Source organism: Stegostoma tigrinum, chromosome 24, assembly GCF_030684315.1.
Source record: "Stegostoma tigrinum isolate sSteTig4 chromosome 24, sSteTig4.hap1, whole genome shotgun sequence".
NCBI classification, from domain to species: Eukaryota; Metazoa; Chordata; class Chondrichthyes; order Orectolobiformes; family Stegostomatidae; genus Stegostoma; species Stegostoma tigrinum.
In genome coordinates, this window is record NC_081377.1 from 8,905,822 (window position 1) to 8,933,739 (window position 27,918).

The 27,918-nt window shown below is 41.9% G+C and overlaps 1 protein-coding gene across 1 annotated transcript in view; it reads left to right on the forward strand.

Moving 5' to 3' along the window:
• The window catches only part of LOC125465066 (ephrin type-A receptor 7-like), a 775,671-nt gene that overhangs the window by 702,730 nt on the left and 45,023 nt on the right, over window positions 1-27,918 (forward strand). The window contains exons 8-11 of the mRNA XM_048558149.2: window positions 2,990-3,098; window positions 7,007-7,062; window positions 21,503-21,628; window positions 23,511-23,696. Coding sequence (XP_048414106.2) covers window positions 2,990-3,098; window positions 7,007-7,062; window positions 21,503-21,628; window positions 23,511-23,696 — 477 coding nt within the window. The remainder of the gene's footprint in view (window positions 1-2,989; window positions 3,099-7,006; window positions 7,063-21,502; window positions 21,629-23,510; window positions 23,697-27,918) is intronic.

Here is a 27,918-nt window from a genome sequence, read left to right on the forward strand (position 1 = left end):
GGGTTGGTGTGGCATCTGGGGCTAAATGGCCTGTTTCCACACTCTATGGACCCTATGAAAGGGTGAGAAAAGATTTACAAGGATGTTGCCAGGGTTGGAGGCCTACAGCTGTAAGGAGAGGCTGAATAGGCTGGGGCTATTTTCCCTGGAGTGTCAGAGGGTGAGGGCTGACGTTGTAGAAGTTTGTAAAATCAGAGGGGCATGGATAAGATGAATAATGCAGATGCAGTGGCCGAGTGGTATTATCACTGGACTGTTAATCTAGAGACCCAGCTAAAATCCTGGGGCCTGGGTTTGAATCCAGCCACAGCTGATGGTGGAAATTGAATTTTTTAAAAATCTGCTATTAAGAATGAATTAAGAATAAAGTGACCATTGTCGATTGTTGGAAAACCCCATCTGGTTTATTAATGTCCTTTGGGGAAGGGAGCTGCCATTCCTACCTGGTATGACCAACATGTGACTCTAGACCCACAGCAATGCGGTTGATTCTGAACTTCCCTCTGAGCAACTAGGGATGGGCAATAAATTCTGCCTAGCCAGCAACGCCCTTATCCTGTGACTGATTTTTAAAAAAAATAGCCAAGGTCTTTGCCCCAGGACAGGGCTGTCCAAAACTGGAGGGCATATGTTTAAGGTGAGAGGGGAAAGATTTAAAAGGGGCAACGTTTTCATACAGAGGGTGGTACGTGTATGGAATGAGCTGCCAGAGGAAGTGGTTGAGGCTGATACAATTGCAACATTTTAAAAGGCATCTGGATGAGTACGTGTATAGGAAGGGTTGAGAGGGATATGGGCCAAATGCTGGCAAATGGGACTAGGTCAGTTTGGGAAGTCTGGTCGGTGTGAATGAGTTGGACCAAAGGGTCTATTTCCTTGTTTGTATGACTGCTCCCACCGCCCTTCGCTGTTGGCACTGACACATCTGGACTACTATTTGTAAAAGTCAGATTTTAATTTAGTAGATATTTTTCAGTGTTAGTCTGTTCTATTAATCAATCTTAGTTTTAAGTTCCCAGAGTTTATCAATTAAACACTGAATTCAGTTATAAGTTTTACACTTGGCTTAATTATAAAGTGATCACTAAATTACAAATCCGTTGACGTCACATTTTCAGGTTTAAGGACTAATAACTCAGATTCTCCCCTGTTTTACAGAGTGACCTTTGACTTTGGATCCCCATGCATTTTACGGTTCTGATATCTCTCGTGGTAACTTGTTGTTCCAAGAAATAATTATTGTCAACGTTCTATGTTTCTCGATGGGCTGAAGTTTTGGTGCCTAAGAATGTGGGAAGTGAGTGTCAAACGGTGAATTGTCAGTTCACTGAAACAGGAAACTGGAGTCTGTCAGTGTTCCACAACTGTTTATTTGATTCTTGTAGCTGAGGACAAACTCTGGTCTGCTCTCTCCCCTTCATAACCAACTCATTTGGCTGGGAAGGAAAGGACACTTTTTATTTGAAAGGGCCAACACATTACAAGCATGACACACAAACAGGAAGTGTTGGAAGTGAGGGAGGGCACTAAACCAAAGCGGAATTGGTGGGGCGATAATAAACTTCAACCACTGCGGTGTCCATCTCTCTGCCAATGCCTCGAGGGTTGTTGGTGGATACTGCGTACTGACCCTGGCACTAACATGGCTGTGGTAGAGGGGCAGGTGTTTGGCAACTATGACCTTCTGCACAGCCCACTGCCTGAACCGTTTATAGAGAAAAATAAAACAGCCCTTTTGTTTTAATAAACCTCCAGAAAACCACCCATCTCATGAACTCAAATTCAAAATAAAATTCAAGCACTGTCCACTAGGGGGCAAATCAACAATAACTAAAGGGAAGGGAAGGGGTGGGAAAGAGGGAGGGGCTTAATTAAAATGGAGATCATAGAATGTGGAAGTAGGCCATTCAGCCCATCAAGTTCACACTGATCCTCCTATCCAGAACTCTGTAACTCTGCATTTCACAGGGCTAACCCCCCCTTGCCAGGACATCTCTGGGCAACAGTGAGCAATCCACCTAACCTGCACGTCTTTGGACTGTGGAAGGAAACTGGAGTGCCCAGAGGAAAGCCACCCGCAAACATGGGGAGAATGTGCAAACTCCACACACAGTTGCCTGAGGGTGGAAGTGAACCTAGGGTCCATGGAGGTGTGAGGCAATAGCACTAACCCACCGAGCCACCATGCCACCCCTAGATGGATATGGAAATGATGCACTCAAACCCCCACAGTGCCCAACTCTCCCGAAAGGATTTGAGGCCTTTGGTGGACAGGCATGAATGTGACCATGGAAAAGTGACAGGCAGCCAGGACCTCTAACAGGGTGCCTTCATTGTTCAAGAACAGGAATTGCTGGAAAAGCTCAGCAGGTCTGGTAACATCTTGAGGAACAAAAATCAAAGTTAACACTTTGGGTCCGGGGACCCTTCAACTGCATTGCCTTTTAGTTGCCTTAGACTGTAAACAAGTGCCCCTTTGAGGCTGGAAGGCTTTAATTGGCTCTGTGGCTTTGAGAGACCTCCCACCACACATCATTGGGCGGGAAGTATGTCTCCATGCTAATGAAAGGCTCACCTGTGTGAAAACCTTCCAACATGCTCCCCCCACCCCACCAACAAAAGATTGTTTTCTGACCCCAAAACAAATCAGATTCCTCCTGGGTTAAAATGTAGCCCTTTGTTTCATTAAGTCACCGTTTACATCTTTGGAATCACAATGAGTGGTGGTACTTTTTCTGTGCTTCATACTTCATTGCACTGCACCTCCAGCAAAGGGTGAAGAGATGGCTATGCATTATATTTCTATAAAGAGAATAACAAGAGATGGTGTGGATAGAACGTTACTATAATTTTGGCCATTTTTAAAAAACCTGCCAGCAATGAAATTAAGACGAATGTACTTCCTGACCTAGTCCACCATTTTGTTTTCCATAACAATGTCACTGCAATTCTAACATGCCATTCTATGCCTTCTGATTTCTCTTCCTAGTTGCCATGGCAACCAGTGAGCAAAATCCTGTGATAGTGATCGCCGTGGTTTCAGTGGCCGGCCTGATTGTTCTGGTCTCCATGGTCTTCGGATTTATCATCTGGAGAAGGTAACTGCCGCATCCCCCCCATCCCCTCGAAACCCATTTCTGCGCTGAGCATTAGGAAGGTCTGATCTGGGAACAGTTGCAAACTTCTCCTTCAGTTTCTTACCTCCTCCGAGGAAAACAAAAATGCGATGCAAAATGCTAGAGGCGCACAGCATTTTCTCTGAGCCCCCACCTGAAGCGATAAATGATTTCTGTCTCCTTACTGCTGCTCAGCCTCATGTCTTCACATAGGGAGCACGGCTGCTTCTGACAGTGCGGCTGTTAGAAGTTCCTGGAGTCTTTGTGCCCTTGGCATGCAGCCCCAAGGAAATATCAATATAAACTTATTTTGCAATGTTTAGGGCAATTCAGCAGATTGAAGCACCATACTTGGCTGACAGTCGCATACCCTGCAGTGAAATATTTGAAGCATATCATGGTGCTACCCTTCAGTGTGTTGTTTTATGAATCTTTGATAATTTCTTCCTGTTATAAATAAGGAAGCTTAATACTAAAGTTTTTTTTTCACTCATTTGTCTGAAGCTATAATTAATGAATTGCAATTTTGGTCCTCTGACAATCTAAATGACTGTATGACAAGCAATGTTAAGCCTATTCAGTAACAGAGCAAGTTGTGTCTCAACTCATGAAAGCCTGGCTGGCACGGTGGCTCAGGGACCCAGTTCGATTCCAGCCTCGGGTGACTGCCTGTGTGGAGTTTGCACATTCTCCCAGTGTCTGCACAGGTTTCCTCCGGGTGCTCTGGTTTCTTCCCACAGTCCAAAATGTGCAGGCTAGGTGAATCGGCCATGCTAAATTGCCCATGGTGTTCAGGGGTGTGTGGGTTCTAGGGGGATGGGTCTGGGTGGGCGGCGTCAAGGGGCAGTGTGGACTTGTTGGGCCAAAGGGCCTGTTTCCACACTGTAGGGAATCTAATCTAATCAATGTTGGATCTTTCTCTGCACAGAATTCAGCATTGGCTCTTCCAAGAATAGGCATTTGAAGAGATGGCATAGCCACAATGGACTGAATGGCATCCTTCTCTACTGCTACATGTATATCATTCTTATTCCCTTGGGAGATGGGATGGTGCTAATGAACATGTCATAGAGTCATAGAGATGTAGAGCATGGAAATAGACCCTTCAGTCCTACCCAAAAACAGGTCCAACTTGTCTATGCAACCAGATATCTTAAATTAATCTAGTCCCATTTGCCAGCATTTGGTCCATATCCCTCTGAACCCTTCCTATTCATATATCCATCTGGATGCCTTTTAAATGTTGTAATTGTACCAGATTCCACCACTTCCTCTGGCAACTCATTCCTTACATCCACCACCCTCTGTGTGAAAAGGTTGCCCCTTAGGTCCCTTTTAAATCTTTTCCCTCTCACTTTAAATCTACGCCTCCGAGTTTTGAATTTCCCTACCCTGGGGAAAACACCTGGGCTATTTACCCTATCTATACCCATCATGATTTTATAAACCTTTATAAGGCCACCCTTCATCTGGCTCTCCAGGGAAAATAGCCCCAGCCTATTCAGCCTCTCCTTACAGCTCAAACCCTCCAACCCTGGCAACATCCTTGAATGTGTCTGTGTATTTCCATCAGGATATGAAGACATTAGATACAGTGAAATAAAAATACACAGGAATTGTTCCAGGATTGTAGAATTTTGATTACATGGATAGATTGGACAAATGGTGTGAAGATTTTGAGAAAATTTAAAGGAGGTGTTCAAAATCATGAGGGATCTGAGTAGACTGAAGAGTAAGAAACTGTTTTTATTGGCAGAAGATTGATATTTTCCATAAACACTGGACCAGGAGGGCCCAACACCGTTGGTGTCCGATCTATTTTCAAGCTGAGCATGGGTGGGATGAAAATAAGAATTGTAGGATCAGATTCACTGTAACAAGGTCTAGGGGTGAAGGAGTGGGATTTGATCAGAGGTCCTGCTCTTAATTGAAAAGTACCATGTGCAAACATGTGCAAAACATATCCATCCCCAATCATTTTTAGGTAGGATCAGGCAGCAGGAATATTCACTCCGGTAAATAGCAGTAAATGTGCGAAGTCTGTGAAAGCTCTGATAGCCATTTTAATACTGAAAAGCAAATTGAGAAGTGGTTATCCACCAGCAGGATGTAGGAATCAGAATTTATTATTTCAACATTTGTGCACATCGGCCAATCACTTCCATAATAAGGAACTTCGTTCAATACATTTTTGTAACATTACATGGATAATGGGTGTGTAGGTACCAATGGGACTCCTGTAGGCTGTATACATGCTACATTTTGGCAGGAAGCATGAGGACAAATAATCTAAATGGAGTAAACGAACAAATAAATCTAGGAATGTAAGGACATAGCTCACAAAAAGTAGCAATGCTGATAAGTAAAGTTTCTCTAGCGGTCTCTGTGTTTGTTTCAGATTTTCAGCAGCTGTAGTATTTTCCTTTAAATAAAATACTGGGCTTCACTTTGAGAAGAACGCAGAGGTGGAAGACAAAAGTTAGTTTAAAACGGCATAAAATCTGGTTGGACTACAGTTGGAGTGCAGTCTACAGATCTGGCCTTGATAATTATATTTGATACAGAAGCACTGGGGAAAGCGCAGGATGGATGGTAATAAGTTAGATCTAACAGGAAAAATGAACAGCCTGGTAATCATTTCCCTAGAAAAAAGAAAGCTGAAATATTATATACAAAATATTTATCAACTAAGCGATGAAGGGATTCAGGAGAAACCTCAGTACCCAGAGTGTTTAGCATGGGAAACTCCATACGAAGTTGCTAGTTAAATAGTTTGGATACACTTCTGAGAGACCTAGAGAAGCATATGGTAGAGAAGTCTATGCCATTAGAACAATGTGGCAAAGAATGGGAAGAGACTTCTGTGGAACATAAACATTGATTGAGACCACTTGGGCTAAAGTTTCCGGTTCTGTGATGAACACTCTCAGTAACTCTATAAAATCTATTTGGTCCTGATTTTGCTCACTGTTCAGTTCTGGCTGCGACACCCAAGGAAAGATATAATGTTTAGGAAGGTGTAACACAAGCATATGCAAAATGATTGGCTCTTGTGGTGCAGTAGTAATATTTTTGCCACTGGCCCAGATGACCTGGATCCAAATCCCATTTTTTTGGATGTGTATTATAATGTGTTTGAACAGGTTGATTAAAAATCATTTATACACAACAAATACCTGTGTGGTACTCAATTCTGATTATTCAGAGAGTTAAACTATGTGGTGAGGTTGTTCGAATTAAGCTTATATCTCTTTGAATATGGCAGATAAAGAGAAGCGCTGTTGTGGTGCAGTTGTAGTGTTCCTACCTCTGGGCTAGAAGGCCCTGGGCTCAAATCCTATCTCCTATGGAGGTGTGCTTGAACTTATCTGAATAGATTGATTAAAAATATCTCAAAAATAAAAAGATCATTTTGTTGACGTTTCTAAAGATAAGTAAACGATTTGATAAGCTGATGAGCTAGATAATATTTCCTTTGGTGGTTGAAGCCAGAATAATTAGGAATAAAAATTAGAATGAAGCACTTCTGGGATGATGTCCGAATGCATTCCTTCACAAAAAAGATATTGACAATCTGGAATTCTGTCTCCTAAGATTAGATGAATTAAAAATGTAAATACTGACAGAGGTAGATTTTTTTTCAGCAAATATTTTGAGTATAGTGCAATCAAGATGAGTGATTTAGATACAGATCAGTTGTGATCTAAGTGAATGATAGTTCTGGTTGAAGGGGCAAAATGGCCAGTTACTGTTCCTATGCTCCTAGAAAGAAATATGTTGAAAGATTACAAAGAAGCATTGATTCTTTATTTCAGTTCAATTTGCTGTTTAAGGTGGTTGTTGCTGAATTCAATATTCACAAAATGAAGTTTGCGTTCTGTCTTTTTCAGGCATTGTGGGTACAGCAAGGCCAGCCAAGATGGAGATGAGGAGCTTTATTTTCACTGTGAGTACCATCCATAGATTAGCAGCGATGTACAGGTTACATTCACGATGTTGTGCTCCTGTAATATTGTTTTAATAATGCACTTCCTGGAGTGGAATTGTTGGTGTGGTTGTGGATCCAATTGCTCCTTCCAAAGCATGTTACCCTGGTGAGTTTGTAATAAAGCTCTCCAGAGATGGTAGAATTGACAACTTCATATTCCCATTAACTGTGCTTCCTACACACACAACATACAGCAATCATACATCTACTAGAGCTGGATGCCTTAGGCAAGCAAAGTCATGAATTATTCTGTTGAGTCTTCTGCACTCAATCACTGCAGTCTTTAGATACTGTGTTTGCTATGACTGAAAGATTTTTTGTTCTTCAATGAAGTTCATTTGTAGCAGTAAATCTCTGATGAAGATTTTTTTTCTTATCTTTCCGTAACTATGGATGTTTGACTGCCATTAATTGTAACGAATGGATGTTAATATGCTATAAGTTGCTGCAAACAACCTCAATTACTACTTACTTGAAGATACACATCTTGACAAGAGTGTAGAATTTGTGCAGTGCCACGTGTCAAACATTTTTTATGGGCTTGCATAAACATTACAGCATTGAAAGTGGTAATGACCCCCCTCCAAACCCCATCCCATTGAGTTTATGTCCGTGTTCTAGCTTCCGTTTCAACAGCACAACCTGAAGAAGGAGTGAGGCTCCAAAAGCTTGTGTTTTGAAATAAACCTGTTGAACTATTACCTTGTGTTATGTGATTTCTGACCTTGTACACCCCAGTCCAACACCAGCACCTCCACATCATATCCTATTTTAAATCCTATTTGTCTGGATTCCATTTGAGATATATTTGTGCTCTTAACCTCAACTAATGGTAGTGAGTTACTCCTCTAGCCATTCTCTAGGTAAAGATGTTTCTCCTAAATTCCATGTTGAATGTCTCAGCAATCATCTTTCTTTTGGTTTATTCACAGATAGAAATATTTCTCTACTTTTACCTTACCAAATACTTCAATCATCCCCAAGACATCAACAGGTCACCCACTCACCTTCTCTTGGTTTTGTAGAAAAAGAGTCCCAAACTGTACAATCTTTTCTAAATGATATCAGTAGTATTGCCATTTTGGTAAATCTTACTTGAGCTCTTTTTTATACCTACTCCCGTGTATCTGTATATTTGTTTACAATGCACAGACCAGAATTGGATGCTACAGAATAATGAATTTCAATTTTGCTGGAACTGTTTGGTGTGAAATTTGGTCCTTGATATGAAGAGGGCAGTTATTCTCACCTTACCTCTGGGATTCAGCTCTTTGGTAAAGCATTGAGGTGGTAATTGACTGCATTTGACTGATTTTGCCTCCATGGACTAGACAGAGAAGGGAAATTTTCCACATAATTTGGTGGATGGCGTTTTGTAATTGTATTCGATAGCTTGCTTGATGCACAGTCAGTCCTGGAGGTCACATCTTCAATATTGCTGTGTGGATGTTACTGGGACCCATAACCTTTGCTGTCCCCAGTGTGCCCATCTATTTCTCAACACCCGGGGGATTGTACCGAATTGACTGAAGGTCAACACATCTGCTGATGGAGACTTCAGGACAAGCTTGAGATCAGTCATCCAGGCAGCACTTTTGGTTGCAGGTAGTTGCCATTGTGTCAGTCTTTGAGGAACTGTGGCAGAGGAGAATTACGCCAAGAAATTTCTTTCTCATTGCCATCCCAAGGATGACATTTTACAACGAATTGAGAGGCAGATGGATCTTCCTTAAAAAGTACAGCCTAGGCCCTGGTGATATTGTTGTGGCCTGACTCCAGCTTTAACAGGACTGAGCAAGGAAAACCATGTGGGATGTCCACAAGATTCATCTAGCCAGGTGTACATTGCAGTTGAAACAAACCGATAAATATAAATTATTCAAATGTTTGTTTGGGGGGGTTGAAGGTCTGGCAATTGATCATTGGGTGTCCACTGTTTCATCTGTGTCTTCCATAAGTCTATCCCCAACAGCTCCACAGTCTCACTTCCTGCCCAAAGCATTAGAGCTGTTCCAACCTTTCTCCCTGTTTGACACACTCATACACCCACAGACCCTAGCTGGCAGAAGCAAAGTTGCAAAATGCACCAGGTTGACAGCTTAGGGTTTGGTTACTGTATTGTACTGTGGCACCTCCCCATTACTTTGTCATTGGTTTTGGCTCCATCATACAATACCACCCAAGCTGGCATAAAAAAAAATTGAGCAACTGTGTGCCAGAAATTGAGTTGTCCATTACCCAACTTTGCTTTGAAATGCGGAGAGCTTGCTAATGTTTCAGCAAGTGTGCTAGCATCAGCACTTCTGTTTGTTTTAATAAGAGTAATTCCACAGGGGATTTTAGCTGACAGGTCAATCTCTCCAATTTTTAAGTGCTATTCTCATACTCTGAACACTTCCTAGCATTGTGTGCTGCAGAGATAAGTAAGAATAATGAAAGAGAAGCAGCTTTAAAAGTCACTCCAGATAAAGAAAGCTTTTGAAAAAGCTCCTGTTTAGGGATCGGGAACTACACAGGTCGATGTTTCAAGGAAAGTGCCCCTCTATCACAACAACCGGCTTACTTGTCACCTGACACTTTCAAACCACAAAAGTACACAAATGTAAGGAAGAAATTATTCCAAGTCAGAGAAGCAGCTCAAGATATATGGCAAAGTGAGCAGATGTTATGCATCACCTTAACTAGAGATTTGAGGAGATTTAGGGAGTTAATTTCAGACACTGTAAGTTAATGACCAGAATATGTTGCGGTTCCCTTGTGCTCTCTGTTCAAATGCAGATGGTTTAATTCTGTTTCCCTTCAAGAAAGGGACACTATCTATAGCACACGTGCAGCATCACAGAGCAGAAACAGGGCTGTGACGGTGCAGGATGTTACTGAATCTACCCATTGCTCTATGCAGAAAGATACAATGAAAATCAACCCCCACCCCCCCATCTCCCTCTAAGTCCCAACAACCTTATTCCTGTTCTGCCAAGCAGTGACCAGGTGCCAGCAAGACCTCTTGCATCACAGATTGCTGTTCTTACAGGGGATTTGTGTCCTATCTCATTATTTCTTACATGTATAATGCCAATCCTAGTTATGATGTTACTGTGGAAGCTTTTCTCTGACACCCATGTGCCAATCCTACCCTGTGAAAAGTCACATGGAGCTATATAACTTGTTGTGAGGGGAGGTGGGGGTGTACATATAAGAGCTGACAGTGTTTTTACTATCAACCCCAACTTTGTTCTTACTTTCTACCTGCACAAAAAAAAACTCTTCCACAAAGTTCACATGCGGAGAACATTGGAAGAATGCATATCTGATTTCTATGATACAAGAAGCCACTCTATTGAAACCAGCCAACTTGGCAGAATACCAGGCCAGCCCTGTTTGGAGGGATATTCTCTGAGAAAGACCTGGGTTTCATTATCATTTTAATTCTCGTGATTGCCTAACAGCAACATCTAGCATTCAAAGACATTTCTTTATTAAATCTTTTATGGAATGTGGGAAATTGTTGCCCATCGCAAATATCTTTCTGAAGGTGTCAGCTCAGGGAGAGACAGAGATCTGAGAGGTTGCTGGGCTTGGCTGTCCATGGACAGGCATCTCAGTGAGATTGGCGGGGTGCTCACCGGGTGTATGATCAAGGTGCTCCAGTTCCAAGAAACTGCAGCTGTCATGTTGTCAAGGCTTGAGCTGCTCGTGACCCCGTGTGATCTGACACGTTGAAAGTGGTGATGCTGTGAGTGTAGACCCTCAGTTAGGGGAGGTCCTTTTTTTTAAAATCTGGATCTTCACATCCCTCCCTTTTGTCCTGTGGTAGCACATGCGACTGAGGAAGGAAGCAGTTCCTGCTGTAGCTCATGCTACTGCTGCTGGAACAGATGGCCATGATATATGCTGCATTCCTGATCCTCAACAATATCTCTCAGTGGAGTGACATAAGATGGAGCTACATGCTGTGATGAGATCAGACAAGTTTCGCTGCAGGCTACTGGAATGCCAGACAAGTGAAAAGCCTTCCAACAAGTTGGAAATCTCCTCTCAAAGCAGTGAAAGCACTCTCCACATGAAAAGATACTTGCAACAACCCTCTCACAATGATCATAGCTGGAGCTCCTCAGTGTAACTGAATAATGCATTAACAAGGGAACATGAACTTTGAACCCAAGGCATCCCAAACATTATGATGCAGGAATTGTTTACCCCACTATCATTGAGTTATTACAAACAGCAAAGGAATTTAAGGACTACCCAGGACTATCTCTATGAAATGATTGTGTGAGTCACATTGCCTGAGGAATCCCTTTTGGCTGTCTCCTCTCCCTGCCAATAGCCCACTCTTCCCTGACAATTGCCCAATCGACTGCTCCAGCTGTCCCCCCTCACCATCATCACCTGCTGGTGGAATAAAGTGTTCTGCTCCTTTACTCCATGAACTCCGTTATTGCCTCGACCTCTGCTGCAGGCCCTGGGCCATCAGCTTGTCAGTTTCACTGAAGAAAATCTTCTCACTGTGCACTCGCCTTTGTGACCCACATGAGTGCTAACAGTTTGGAAAGCAGGTTTGGTGACTGGGAAATCCAGGTTTGAGGACTAAAGCACCTCACGATTGGCTCCTTTAAAAGCTCAGTCTTCATGTAATTACTGGCTCGACAGAGCCAAGATTTTTCTCTTTCATTGCTGCCCAGACGAATGAAGAAGGAGAATTGGATAATTTTGGAAACTGGCCTGATGTCAGTTTCCTGGATTTTGCTTTGCTCTTTACCCTTAAACCCAACTCCATAGGGCTGAGAAAATTCTACCCTACTTGTCAGTGCTTGATTGCATTCCATCTTTTGCACTGACAAAGCAATCCAATGACTGATTAATGTGATGATAAATGGCTGGAAATCTGCACCATTAATGAAGCAGCACCAAATTCTCAAACTAGAATGATGTTTAGTGCCGATGATTATTCATGCTGCTCAACTGAATTAGTATTTTCCTTCAGTAATTGGTGTTATCTGTGTTATTGCTGTTGTTGTGTGAGAGATTGCATTTTTTCCAACATTAGATTACTTTTCAGACAGTGTTCATGCAACAAACAAATCCAATTTAGTAATAAGTAATGAGTCAGACTGAGTGAATAATCTGATGATAAGAGAGCATTTTTCTGTCTGTAATGTGGAACATAGAACATGTAAACATAATCTGATAAAATTCAGTGTTAGGTTTGAAAAAGAATAACCTGACACAGTTACTAGTTGTGGATTTTTGTATCTTAAATGGTATGAGACAGGTTCCATGCGTACAGTTTGTTACCTCTATCATTCGCTATTTCAGTGCCTGCTTGGCCGGTTCTCCATCTCGCGCAAACTTGAACACGAGTGGCCTCCATGTCTTAACTGTGTCAAGTCTTGTTTACCTATCAGTCCGGTGCTGCTTTTCCTACACTAACTGTTGGTCTGGCAACACCTCAATACTCAATTTCTTATTTGTGTTTCCAAATCCCAAATGACCTTGCTCCTCCCTATCTCCCCCAACTCTACAATGCTGCTCAATATCACAAGGACATCTCCAGTACTTGTTTCTTCACTGTGCCCACCAATGACAGCAATGGCAACACCCCTTCATTCTAGAATTTGCTCCCTAAGCCGCTCTGCAGTTTCCTGAGCATGCATCTCAATCAAATGTTGATGTACATCATGACAACATAACAACAAGGATACCATCAGCCGTGTTTTATTTATTCATTTTTTCTGGGATGTAGACGTTGCTGGCTGGCTGACATTTCTTGCCCATCCCTGGTTGCCCTTGAGAAGGTTGTGGTGAGCTGCCTTCTTGAGCCACTGCAGCCCACCTGCTGTTGTTTGACTCACAATGCCATTAGGGAGGGAATTCCAGGATTTTGATCCAACAACCGTGAAGGAACAGTGATATATATTTCCAGGTGAGGATGATGGGTAGTTTGAAGGAGAATTTGAAGGTGGTGATGTTCCCATATGTCTGCTGCCTTTGTCCTTCTACGTCAGTAAGGGACAAGAAGTACAGAGACCAAATAAGACAGACCTGCATGGACAACAAAGGTAGCGTAAACTTTAAAGGAAAGAGCAAGCAAAAGTGTAAAGAAATGAATCAGTGTCTGGGAGATACAAGGAACGAAAATGGAGGACAAGAAATAGAGCAGAACCTAATACTAAAAGAAGCTTGCAAATTCTGTCAAGATTAGCAAACTGTTTTAACAACAATGTTAGAAGAAAAGAGGGAGTCAAAAATAACATAGTCAATTAAAAGCATTCACAAGTAAAATTACATATGAAACTGATGAAATAACAGAGTTGTTAAATAATTGCTTGCTTTCAGTCTTTACAAATGAAGAAAATAATAGACTTAATATTCGAGGGAAATTAATAATGTACCAAGGGCTAGAACTTCCTACTTCCGAAATAAGGCAGAAAACAGAATTAGAAATAAAATATGATGGGATCGTTTCATCACCAGATTTTGAAGAAAGTAGCTGAGGAAATTGCAAATGCTTTAGTCACAATCTTCCAAAGTGTCCTTGGTTCAGAAATTGTCCTTTCAACTGCAAAATTGCAAACATAATGTTGTTTAAGAAAGCAGAGTGTGAGAAACTAGGAAATTATATTAGTTGAACATCTATTGTGAAGAAGTTGTCATTTAAGAAATGAGTGAATGAGCACTTGGGAAAATTTGAACTGATTTGTGAGAGCCAACATGGTTTTATAGAGGCTAGGCTATGTCTCTTTAAAGTAATTGAATATTTTGTGAACTGCTAAAGTGAGTAGGGCAATATGTAACAGATGTAATTTGTATGAACTTCCCGAAATGCTTTTAGTATTTTTTCACATAAGAAACTATTAACCATAATTAAGACTCGCAGAATTGAAAGAAAATTCTTAGTCATGGTTAGGAGATAAAAAAAATAGGAATAATAGATCTGTTCTTAGTTGAAGTGAATAATTAGTCCTCTCCCAAAAGGAGCTGCATTGAGGTCATAATTATTCATTGCATTTATTAATGGCTTTGGTCATTATAGATATGTGTGAAAATAAAAATAAAAAGGAACGTTGTGATTGGACAAAACTGAGGCAGTGGAAATTTTCACAAGAAAAATGCAGTTTCTTTGAACATCACAGGATTGATCCCAGTATTTTTAAGTACTTCAGTGTCATAGATTCATAGAGGCATACAGAGCATAAAAAGGCCCTTCAGCCCAACCCGTCCATGCTGACCAGATTTCTTAAACTGAACTAGTCCCGTTTTGCTTGCGTTTGGCCCATATCCCTCTAAACCTTTTCTGTTCACACACCTGGCCAAATCTAATTGCACCCACCTCCACCACATCCTCTGGCAGTTTATTCCATACACACACCACCCTCTCTGTGAAAAGTTTGGCCCTTGGGTCCCTTTTAAATCTTTCCCCACTCACCTTAAACCTATGCCCTCTAGTTTTGGACTCCCTACCCTGGGGAAGAGACTTTGACTCTTCACCTTGTCTATGCCCATGATGTTATAAACCTCTGTAAGGTCACCCCTCAGCCTCCTCTGCTCAGGGACAAAAGAAGACCCTGACTATCCAGCCTCTACTTATCAGTCAAATATTTTAATCTCAGTAACCTCCTTGTAAATCTTGCAAATTATTCTTGTCTAACTACAGTTTTTATCATGTCTCCGGCCCCAACTGCTGCAGATTCCTGGCTCTCCTCACCGATGGGTCACACATCTCGTCCTCTCTGTCCAACTGCTTTCATTCGTGGGAGGGTTTCACTTGATTCCCACCCTCTTGTCTTCCTTTAAAATTCTCTGACAAACTCCTCCGAGCCTTTCTCCCTTCAGCCTGTCCATTGCACAAACTAACCATCGTGATTTTAGTCTGTATTTCCATACCCCTCACCTCTCCCATTATTGCTCTGCCCCTTGCCCAAAGCCTGTGGGCCTCCTGCGTCTCAGTCACAGACTGAGACCATTTCCTGCAGTCCCTCCAAATGTCCCAAGGGTCAGGGAAGAGGTACTTTAAATTCCATGCTACCATTCCAATGTTACTTTTCTCTTTACCAGCCCTGCTGCAGAGATACCTGGCCAAGAGCACCCATTCACCCATTGGTGAAATTGAACAGCCCTCAAATCCTCTTGTGCTCCCACGAGGTGGATAGCAAATGTCCAACGTACCAGCATTGATGTGGCAGTGACAATATCCTGATTGCTTTCAAGGAGAAGCGAAGGCCTGGTAGTAATTTCAATTCAATGTTCTAGAGACTGTTTAAATCCCACCATGGCAGATGGTGAAATTGAATTTTGTGAAAGGCTGGAATTAATAAAGAGCTAGCTTGATGGCAGCCATGTTAATTCTTATTTTTTTAAAAAAAACTCCATCTCGTTCAATAAAGGTCCAGGGAAGGAAGTCTGCCATCCTTATCTGGTCTACACTGCATGTGACTCCAGATTCTCAGCGATGTGGTTGACTCCTTCCCAAATTCTGGGCTATTAGAGATGAACAATTAATGTTGGCTTAGCTAATAACCTACACATCACGTGAGCAGTTATATAAAAACTAAGCACTGGCTGCAAATGGACTGCAATCTGGGCACAGGGTGGTAATATTACTGTGCTAGAGATTCAGAGGGCTAGGTTAATGCTTAGGGGTATAAATTTGAACTCAATTAACAAATTGAAATTGGAAATTATTCTCAGAACGGTGACCCTGAAGCTATGGTGGATTATTATAAAATCTCACTTGGTTCATTTTAGCAAAGGAAATCTGCCAAATTTATGTGGTCTAGACACAGAGCAATATATTTAATGTGGAACTGTTTTCTTAAATGGCCGAGTGAGCTGCTTAATTCTGCACAATTAGGGATGGGCAGCAAGTGATGGCCCTGCCAATGTTACCCCTGTCCCAAGCAAGGAAGGAGCCAAGTGGCCTGAACTTGGAAGTGGAATTGAAGCTGGAAGATGACAGTAGATGGAGCCCAAGCCTGAGACCAGATGCCTGCCCACGATTGGTGCACATTCACTCGAACCAAGGCTGCAGGATTCAAGGTGGGGAGAGTTGGAATTGAAGCTAAGCAGAAAAGCACATTCATGCTCCTTGCTCAGCAAACCAGTTTGTGTTGCCAGGTGCCATTTGGCGTTTGCTCCACCATCAGCTCTGTGGAGTCTAGGTGGATACATTAGGCATAAAGCTTTGATCAGAAAGAGAAACAGTGAAGAATGTTCAAAAACCTCACACGATGGCAGGTTTAGCTTGGTTGGAAATCAAACGTCTCATGGTGAATTTCTGGTTTGATTTATTATTTTCACATGTACTGACATACAGTGCAAAGTATCGTTTAGCATGTTATCCAGGCAAATCATATCTTACATAAGTACATCAGGATAATGGAATTGAATGCAGACTATAGAGTTACAACTACAGAGGAGGTGCAAAGAAGGATCAACTCTAATGTATAAGTGGTCCATTCATAAGCCTGAGAACACCAGGCATTCTTAAATTTGTTGGTATGTGTTTTCAAGCTTCCGTATCTTTTGCCCCATGGAATAGGGTGGAAGCGAGTATAACCAGCATGGGAGGGGTCTTTGACGATGCTGGTTGCTTTCCTGAGGCAGCGGGAATCGATGGAAGTGAGGCTGGTTTCCACGATGAACTGCGTTCACCACTTTCCGTAACTTCTAGTGGCCTTGGGTAGTGCAGTTGTCATACTGCACTGTGATGCGCCCAGATAGGATGCTTTCTATGGTGCAGCTATAAAAATTGGTAAGACTCATTGTTGACATGCCAAATTTTCTTAGCCTTCTGAGGAAGTAGAGGCAATGGTGTGCTTCCTTGACATGAATGGGCCAGGGCAGATTGTTGGTGATATTTTCTCCCAGGATAATGAAGCTGTCGACTACCGCCACCTCAGCACCATTGATACAGACAGGAGTGTGTCCTCCACTCCACTCCCTGAAGTCGATGACAAGCTCCTTCATTTTGCTGATGTTGAGGCAAAGATTGTTGTCTTTACACTATGCCACTAAGCTGTCTATCTCTTCCCTGCACTCTGAATGTGGTTGGATCTTAACTTTCCTCTGGACAAATAAAGATGCATAATAAATGTTGGTCTAGCCAGTGATGCTCACTTCTCATGAACAAATACAGCAAAAAAAAAGAATCCTGAAATAATCTCTCATAAAAAGCAGTAGAAGCAAGCTCAGTGAATGACTCTAATTTGTAAACTGATAGGTGTTTGCTGACAGACGGGTATTAAGCAACATGGAACCGTAGTGAGTGGGAAGAGTTAGGATACACGCCAGCCATGATCTCAGTGAAGTGAGAAGTAGATGTAAGAGACAGAGTGAACTGCCCCTGTTCCTATGTTCTTTCCTATTTTCTTGATAATTGTGACCTCTACAAAGCTATGGGGAATCAGTAATTAATCTCCCTCTGGAGGCCATTTAAAATGTTGGTAACAGGCAGTGGACTGACCAGTTGGAGCTCATCAACTGACCCCTTTATAACACAGACCAAGGAATGGGTCTGTAGAACTATTGACCCAGGCTGAGACCAGCCTATGTAAGCCATGAGTAGTGGCTTTATTTTGGTGTTCACCAATAAGTCATGTTCCTTTCCAGTGGCAGTGGGAGTGTCCCTACCACAGGAGCCAGGAGGCTTTGGGCATTTGGACCTGCTAGACAGGAAGTGGAAGTTGGTTGTGACTGCTGCTTGGGGAAGGAGAAGCCTGGAGAGTGGGGCCCAGACTTCAGAGTGGAGTCTTGAGCTAAGGTTGGTGTACTTGTCTGGCCTGAGTAGGAGTAGTTGCGTGCTGCCTGGAGGTCACTTGAACTATTGCTGGTAACTCTGCTGCTGTGGTCCATTATTCCCTGTGGTCTGAGGCACATGGGCTTTTTTTCTCATTCATTCACAATTGCTGAGGGCCAGAGTGTGCCTTAAATTGCAATGTTGCTTGTAGCAGAGGTTAACTGCACCTGTGCTGATGTAGCTGCTACTGTTTCAGCCCAAACTACTGCAGCCTTGTCACCCTACAGGTTCTTGACAAAGAGCCTGGGGTAAAGTATCATTCCCACCCAGACATGACCATTGCGGTCTGTACAAAGGCAATGCCTGATGTCATCGGTCCTTCAGCCATTGTCGCTGCATCCGAAATGTACACAAGACCCAAAATAAACAGTTGGGTCACAAGTCCATGAATAGCCACAATCTGAGTTATTGGCTGCATCTTTTTCTAAAACATTTATTTTCCAAGCACCATTTTGTTTTATTCCAAATGTGTTCATAGTCCCAGCATATGTCTCCGCACACTTGTGAGTTAGCTTTGTACAATTTTTGCCAACAATTACTTCAACTATTCAGAAGCAACAGTGAACAGAACAACTTAAGAACCATGGAGCAAGTGTAGGCTGTTAAAGCCCTGAAGTCTGTTAAAACATTCAGTAAGTGTGACTGAGGGATGTCATGGCCTACTGGACTAATAACCCAGGTAATGTACCGGGTATCTGGGTTTGAATCCTGCCATGGCAGAGGGTGGAGTTTGAATTCAATAAATACCTGAAATTAGGAGTCTAATATTGATCATGAATCCGTTGTTGGATTGAGGAAAAACCCATCTGGTTCACTAATGTCATTCAGGGGCATCCTGACCCGGTCTGGCATAACATGTGACAAAGTGTTTTACATAGTTATCCTCCCCTGGGCAATTAGGGATGGATAATAAATCTGGCCTAGCCAGCGATGTTTATACACTAAGAATAAATAATAAAAGAAAGATGTTGAAGCCTGAAGTCCACTACCCAGCCTGGCATTCCATCGCCCTTTACTGCTCTGTAGATCATACATTTGTCCACTCTTGCTATGATGTGGAGTATATTGAGTCTGTATTACCAAAATTACACTATAATTTACACTAGTCCCACTTTCCCTTACATGACCTATTGCTTTGAATATTATGACACATCAAGTACTTCCCAGGCAGTACATTCCAAATTTTTACCACCCTTTGGATGAAAAGACCTTTCCTGAAATCCTCTCTAATCCTCCAATCTTTCCCTTAAAACTTTGCCCCCTTGCTTCTGACCTTTCAACTGAAGAGAACAGCTGTTATCTTTGCACCCTGTCCATGCCCATCATAAACTTATTAATGTTTATCAGGTGTCCCCTCAGGCTCCAGAGAAAACAAGCCAAGCTTATCCAGCCTCTTTCCGTAGCTGAAGTGCTCCATTCCAGGCACTACCTTGGTGAATCTCTTATGCATCCCCTCCAGTGCAATCACATCCTTCCTATAGTGTGGTGACCAGAACTGCACACAGTATTCCAGCTGTGGCTTAACCAAAGTTTTACACACTTCTTAGTTAATTCATTCCCAGGCTGCTAAATCTATTTGCTAAATATCTTACCTTTTATTGACTTTACTTCCAGTATCTTATATTGAGTAGAAGGCTCCTTTGAACCAAGGAATTTTATTACTCATAAGAAACCCCACTAGCTTGTTTAGTAGATATTTTTTGTAATACAGAGCAATATCACAAATTAAGTCATGAGGCTCAATTTCACTACAGATATATTCAATAATTGCGATGCAATGCTGCGATGCTGTTCTTGAGATGAATCAATATAAATGCTTCTCAACTTAGCTGCATAATTTTGTTAAAATTCTAACATATATTCAACCAAGAAAGGGTCATTAGTTTCAGCGCACATGAGATCACTATGATTTGGTTTGCGAGGTACATTCATTATCTAGTGCCACTTGGTAGTGAGCTCAACACTGAGTGCACCATTATTCAAACATTTATGTAACTGAGGAACAAGTGAAGCATTGACCCAAACCATGTAATTAAAGTGGAAAAATGATTGCAGAGGTGTTGCATTGCTTCACTGCAATCAATTGGGGTATGTTCCAGGGTGTTTTAAGAATGTCGTGCCAGAGTTTACACCATTATATTTTGGCAAAACTTTGCAAGTGATACGTGGCCAGTCTGAGAGGTGCTCTTGCTATTTATGCGTAAAAGTTAAAACCTGACTTGAGCTGGGGATTGGATAATAATCCCTTCTCTGTTATGACATACATGACTTCCTATGGCATTGCCCATGTGTATTCTGGAATTCGTGGCACAACCCTGATGTTTAGCTGTTAAGAGGGAGATGACAGTGGTGAAATGTAACATGGGTTTTGATGCAAGATGGTTAAAGCCATATTGACTAACCATGATATGATACACTTGATGGATCAGCTATATTGAAAATCAAGGAAACTGAAAACTGGTGGAACACATCTCAGGCAACTGATTTGATGCAATGCATTTTTTTTTGCTGTTCATGGGATGTGCATGACCAATAAGGCAAACATTTTTTGCCCATCGCTGACTGCCCTCGTCTAGTTTTATTCTAGATATGCCAACCTGTTCAGATATGCTAAGACGGACCTCTGGTGCAGGTGGGACTTTCTGGTTCAGAAGTAGAACACCACCACTGTGACACAGCATTCTTAATTGTTAGTATAAACATAATTTTGCTAAGGAGACATATACAGATTTATTTTCTGTAATGTCACATGTGTGGAAAGTGGCTGGTATTGTAACAACAGGCCCAGATTTCCATAGCCTCCTTTCAACAAGAATAGGGTACTGGGTGCAAAGAGTGTGTTGGATTTTTGCCTGAACCATCACAGAAATGTGAACTGTCATTTTATTACAGTTACCATTCTGTTTGAAAATTTCAGGCATGCATTTATGATTCAGTCACCTACAGAATTAAGTAAATAGTTGATTTTAACGCTGTGTAATTTGCCTTCTGAATCTCGATAATGAGAGATCAAAGTGAAAATGAGATGAAGCAACATTGATGACTCATTCATGGCCTTTCTTCAGTTGAAAAATTACTTCATTTCCATTGTCTCTGCTGGCTTTGGATTAAGGAGTTGAACTCATTTGCATGCCACATTATTCTGGTAAAAGTAAGTAAGAGGATGACTTCATACTTGCAACGAGAGAGAGAGCTGATGGTTATAAAGTTAGAAGCAAGGCACATTTCCTTCTCTGATTTGAAATATGTTGAATGGAGTTTAGCTTGTCAAGGAACTGATAGAAGGCACGGGATAAGTAAGGAACACAAACACAGAAGGATGTCATCTGCTTATAAAGGAATAAACTGCATTTAGGTAACATTCTGTTACTGCTGACCTGCATCTCTCTGGATACCTTAAAAGTGCGTTGAATTGGCAGCTTGAGTTGTGTACTAAAGTAACGAATGGGGAACCTTCTCTTGGTTTGTGGTGCCAATGGTTTGTAGAGAATAGTAACAGTAGACTTTAGGATGAGCCCTTAACCTTGCGCCAATGCATTAATTTGCTTGCATTGGGATCCTATCTGGACTTTCATATGAATGTAAATTGTCTTTTTGTTGCAGTTAAAATTCCAAGTCGAAGAACCTATATTGATCCAGAGACATGTGAAGACCCCATCCAAGCAGTGCATCTTTTTGCCAAAGAACTGGACCTTTCCTGCATCAAAATTGAGAGAGTTATTGGAGGAGGTACTGGCCATGATACACAGAAAGTAGCAACAAAATGAGACTCAGGACTCTGGCCCTGTCATGGCTTAAAATGGAGTGGGAATTGGATACCTCATGATATAGTGACTGTAGAGATTAGATACTCCCCTATAGACAGGAAAAGACAGTGATCGCTCAGATTTATCTCATATTTTCCATCCCATCAGTTTCAAATGAACAGTTCTCTGAGTTCATGCTTTTCAGCTGGGCTTGGGGAAGGAGGAGTTTCGCCAATCTGATAAATTTGCTTTCAAAGTTGCTACAAAATCAGGATTTCTAGTTTCCTTTTTTGTTCATCAGTTGCAGAATATTTATAAAACCCCATGAGCGTGAAGCTAAAGCATGGAACCAATGCGGATAGGCCCAGTACTCAATCAGCACTGAGCTTACCTCCCCTGTGGTAAGGGGAGAAACAGACCGTGCCACTGATAACAATGTGCTGGCAAACAGAAATCCCAGAGGTGGATCTCAATGGTCCCATAAGAAGCAGTGGCCCCACATTTACATGTCAATGCCTCTGCCAAAGTTTGGAGGGCGATCCCTCCAACATCTGTCCTTTACTATATTTCTACATAGTAAAGATATCGAATGATATGGGGAATGTGTTGAGAAGGTGCTTTGTGATAGGAGGTCAACCATAAAATATGAATTGTGGAACAGCTGTATGGGTCAAATGGTTTACTCCTGCTCTTAGTTCCCATGCTCCTCTGTAAAGGAGATGATAACTTCGAATGTATCAGTTATTGCTTTGTTTGTAAAGCTCCATTCAATCAGCTCATTTGGCTGAACAGCCAGTTAGTGCTGCCGAGTGATGCCAACAGCATGGGCTCAGTTCCCATTGCTGGCTGAGGTTACCTTCATTCTCAGCCTCTTCCTTGGCCTGAGGCACGATGAACCTCAGGTCAAACTGCTGCCAGTTGTCTGTCTCTAATGAGAGGGAAACTCTGGTAGGACTGTGGCCACTTTACCTCTTTTTTAAAATTTTTTCACTATGCTGGGTATATTTACAGCTCATCATCTGAGTATCCTAAAATGAATTTCCAGAGATTTTAAGAGCTGATTTAATGGGCACACATGTAGTACTATAGGACTGAATCTGATATTACTGCTTCTTGCCTTTGTGGCTGAAGTCACATAATGTATACTGCTTACCACTTCAGATTTCAGCAAAATAGTGGCAGTGTCAAACCAGTTAGATTATGCATCTTGTTTACTGGAACTTACACAGAACATCTCTGCTGTTTTGGATATGCAAACAAGACCATTATTCTGAATTCATTTTAAATTTGTTACATTTTTGGGGAAATAAAAGCACTGATGCTGTTGGGAGCAGCTGCACTTAGGGATCAAAATGAGGGAAATGAAGTAAAATAGATTCACTCCCTATCCTATCCCTGCGACCTTGCGTTTCCCACAGCCAAGCCACCTAGCCTGCACATTCCTGGTCACTATAGGCAATCTACTCAACCTGCCCATTTTTGCACTGTGAGAGAAAACCCATGCAGACACAGGGACGGGGGGAGCATGCAAACTCCACACAGACAGTCACCCGAGGCTGGAATTGAACCTGCGTCCCTGGCGCTGTGAAGTAACAGTGTTAACCACTGAGCCATCATACTGCTCTATCCTGCTGTAAACATGTAAAACAAAAGATCTCTGAACCACGTACACAAACCCTGGATGATTCAAGAATAATACCCAATCACTCTGAAGCAAGCACCCAGTAGAAATGCTCCCCTCTCCCCCCAAGTTATCTGCGTGACAGCATCCTGAACCTACACAAATACATGACAATGACTCCCTCCCCTTGCATACAGCAAATCACCAACATAAATGTACTGACACTGTTTGTCGTCTCGTGTAGGAGAGTTTGGGGAAGTTTGCAGAGGTTGCCTTAAGCTCCCCAGTAAACGAGAGCTCCCAGTGGTCATCAAAACACTGAAAGTTGGCTGCTCAGAGAAACAGAAGCGCACCTTCCTGACAGAAGCAAGTATAATGGGGCAGTTTGATCATGCGAACGTCATCCGGCTCGAAGGAGTGATCACAAGAGGTAGGCATTTCTGTGAAAATATCTGTGCGACTTTAATCGTTGCTGTCAATATATATCAACTCAACCTGCTAAAAGGAAACATGCATAATTTAAGAAATTGAACGGATTTTAAAATATTAAAACTCATGGTTGACTCACTTAAATGGGTATTTTCTGTGGTAGTTCTCTAATGTGAGTTTCTCAGTGGTGGGTAAATTAGTTACATATTGGATTATTGGGCATCTCTCAGTGATGCTTGTTGGAATTGCTGGAATGGAATGGAATGGTTTCTATATAGTTAGTACATTGATGCTGATCCCGGAGGAACAGTTAGGAGGGATGTTCTGCTGCTCAACATTGGCAATACGGAAGACATCAGGTGGACAAAATTGGGATCAATCATGCCCCCTGGAGATAGAAGTAAAAGGCCTTTTGAGAGGGCAGCATAGTGCCTCCAGCTACTGTTCCCTTTATGTGCGAAACTGTACTCATGCGAACATACAAATTCGAAGTAGAAGTAAGCAATGGACTCTCAAGCATGCTCAGCCATTCAATACTATCATAGTGAATCTGATCACTCCATATTCCCATTGAGCCGAATCATCTTTTACTCATTTCCTTCTCAAGAATCAATCTCCTATAGAGTTATCCAGCATGGAAACAGGCCCTTCAGTCCAACCAGTCTGTGCCGAATGCAGTCCCAATTAAACTAGTCCCAGCTGCCTGCTTCTGGTCCATATCCCTCCAAGCCTTTGCCATTCATGTACTCATCCAAATGTCTTTTTAAAAATTGGAATTGTACCCACATCCACCACTTCCTCAGGAAGTTCGTTCCACACGCGAACGACTTTCTGTAAAAAATTAACCCCTTATGTCTTTTTTTTAAAATTACTCTCCTCTCACCTTTACAATGTGCCCCCTAGTCTTGAATTCCTCCATCCTAGGGAGAAAGATAACTACCATTAACTCTATCTATTTCCCTCATTATTTTATAGACTTTACAAGGTCATCTCTCAACCTCCTATGTTCCAGTGAAAAAAGTCCCAGCCTATCCAGCCTTCCTTTAGAATTCAAACCTTCTATTCCCTGCAACATCCTGATAAATCTCCGCTGAACCCTCTCCAGCTTGATAATATCCTTGCTACATTTGGGCAACCACAACTGGACACAGTATTACAGAAGAGACCTCACCAATATCCTATACAACCTCAACATAACTTCCCAACTGCTATACTCAATGACTGAGCAATGAAGGCAAGATTCAAAGCCTCTTCTTCCACCACCTTTCAAGGAAAATTATTCCAAAGATTGTCAAAACTTTGTGAGAAAAATGTTCTTTTTATCTCTATCTGTTATGGGCCAGACTAAACCCCCTTAAAATGTATTAAGAGTATAGTCCAGACCCTAACTTTTATTATGTTTAAAGGCAAGTGTAAGGCCTTGTGTTCCAGATACAATTCAATTGGTCAAACTACCCGGCTTGAAGCTAAACAACTTTATTCTTACACTATAATTAAAATACAAACAGAAGAAGAAATGGAATAACTTAATTCTATTGGAAAACTGAACAGAACAATAGATTATTTAACTATGAAACAGCAACTGTTCCAATATAGTAACATCCCACAGACACGTCTTTGGCAAAGGCAAATTCATCAAAATAGATTGTCTGACATGCAATTCCAGCAGCAGAGAGAACTCTACGTTTTAGATGTAACAGAGAGAGGAATAATAGTTTCCACATCCAGCTCCCAGACCCCAGCAATTGCTGAAACTTAAACTAAAATCCAGGTTCTATGAGAGCTTGACCCCACTCCTTCATGCTGCTTCTATTGTTCCAGCCTTTTTAAAAACCCCAAGGTTTCACATGGTGTTTACTTTATTGGCTTGGAACATACCATTTGGCACTTCTATCTCAACTTTGTTGCACTGAAAAAAGGACAAAATACAACTCTTAAAGCCATGGTATTGTCATATCTCTTAAATGGAGAACACTTTAGTTTTAATCAGTGACTCCAAATTCTGGATTCTGCCACAAGAGGAAACATTCTTTCCACTTGCACCTGCCAAGACCCTTCTGGATCTTATATGTTACTACCAAATTGTCTATCATTCCAATAACATCCTACAGATTCAAGCCTAGCCTGTCCAATCTCACCTCATAAGATGACCCATTTGCTCCAAGTTTTCGTCCAGAAAACATTTCCTCAACTACATCCAATGCAAATATCTCCTTCCTTAAATAAGGAGATCAATACTGTATACTGTATTCCAGAGGTAGTCTCACTACTGCACTGCATAACTGAAGCATAACTCTCTACTTTAATATCCCTTACAATAAAAAAAAATTTTCTTCACATGGCTAATTAGTTACTGTACTTGCATACTATCCTTTTATGCTTTATGCATTAAGGCATCCAGATCCTTCTGCACCTCAGAATTATTCATTTGCACATTATTTAGATTTTGTTTTTGTTCTTCTGCAAAAATGGACAATTTTGCTTTCCCAAAATTCATACTCCACTTTCCAGATCTTCTCCTGTACACCTAACACACTGACATCCCTTCATAATCTTCTTATAGCCTTCACTACTCTCTTTCCTACTTATATTTGTGTCATCAGCCAATTGAGCAGCCAGACCTTTGGTCCCTTCATCCAAGCCATTTATATGAATTATTAAGTATTGAGAGCCCAGCAGCACACAATTTAATTATCAATTGAAAATGGCCCATTTATGACTATTGTCTGTTTCCTGTTAGCTAACGAATTTTCTCTTCATTCCAATGTGTTCCTGTCTAGACCATGAATTTCTATCCATCGTAGCCTTTGCTGTGACACCGATCTAAATGTCTTCTGGAAATCCACCTATAGTGTATGACTGATTCCCCTTTAACAATAACACATGTTACTTCCTCAAAGAACACCAGTAAATTGACAAACATGATTTCCCTTTCACAGGATTTGAGTCTGTCTAATTACTTTGAACTTCTTCTAAAGTTCTGATGTAACACCTTCAACAATAGCATCTAAGGTCTGCCTACGAAAGATGTTAAACTAATTGCCCTGGTGCTTTTCTGCTTTCTGTCTTTCTCCCATTTTGATTAAAGGAATTACATCAGCTATTTTCCATTCTAGTTGCACCTTCCCAGAATCTAGAAAACTTTGGAAAATTGAAACTATTGCATTGACTATCTCATAAGCTGTTTCTGTGAAGACTTTCGAATGAAATTTGTCAGGACCGCACCGCTTCTCAATCGCAGCTCCAACAATTTACTCAGTACCATTTCCCTGTTGATTATAAATTTCACCAATTTCTCCATCTTTTCCATTTCTTACCTGGTAGCTCTTTTTGTTCGTTGTATCCTGTACAGTAAAGACTGGTGCAAAGTATCTGTTCAGTTTATCTAGTATCTTCTTATTTTCTATTATTCTGGCACCTGGTGCGCACAAGAAACAGTAAACGGGTGCTGACATGATGCCACTCTGCTCTTTTAGCTAAGCTGATGTTTTCTTTCTGAACTTGTGCCACACTAATCCATTGAATCAAATTGAATATCCTTTTTTGTCACATGCATGCAATGTAAAATACAGTGAAAAGTGTGTACCGTCGTGGTGCATAGGTACCATTCACATTAACAAAATAGTAAGAAAAGGACAAGGTAAAGAGAAGCAAAACTTTCCTTTCCCACTGCTACAGCATGCTGCCACCAAGGACCTGCTCCAGGCTTCCCAGCCCACACCGTGCCACTGAGAGTGTCCCTTGGTCCCTCCGATGTTCCGGGGATGCAGCCCCGCCATTGGCCGCCTCGGGCTGCCTTCTCCTGCCCGCTACCATTGGTGTCATCGGTTCCTGCTTGCTGCTCTGGGGCTCACAGCCCGCCTGCTTCTGGGAGGCTCGCTGTTCGCGGTGTTCTGGGGGCACAAGGGTGAGCTGCTCATGGTGTTCCGGGGGCACAAGGGTGAGCTGCTCATGGTGTTCCGGGGGCACAAGGGTTAGCTGCTCATGGTGTTCCGAGGGCACAAGGGTTAGCTGTTTGTGGTGTTCCGCAGCATAAGGGTTATCTGTTCATAGTGTTCCTTGGCACATGGACTAGCTGTTCGTGGTGTTCCGTGGCACAAGGGTTGGCTGTTCGTGGTGTTCCTTGGCACATAGACTAGGTGTTCGTGGTGTTCCACGGCACAAGTGTGAGCTGTTCGTGGTGTTCCTTGGCACATGGACTAGCTGTTCGTGGTGTTCCGCGG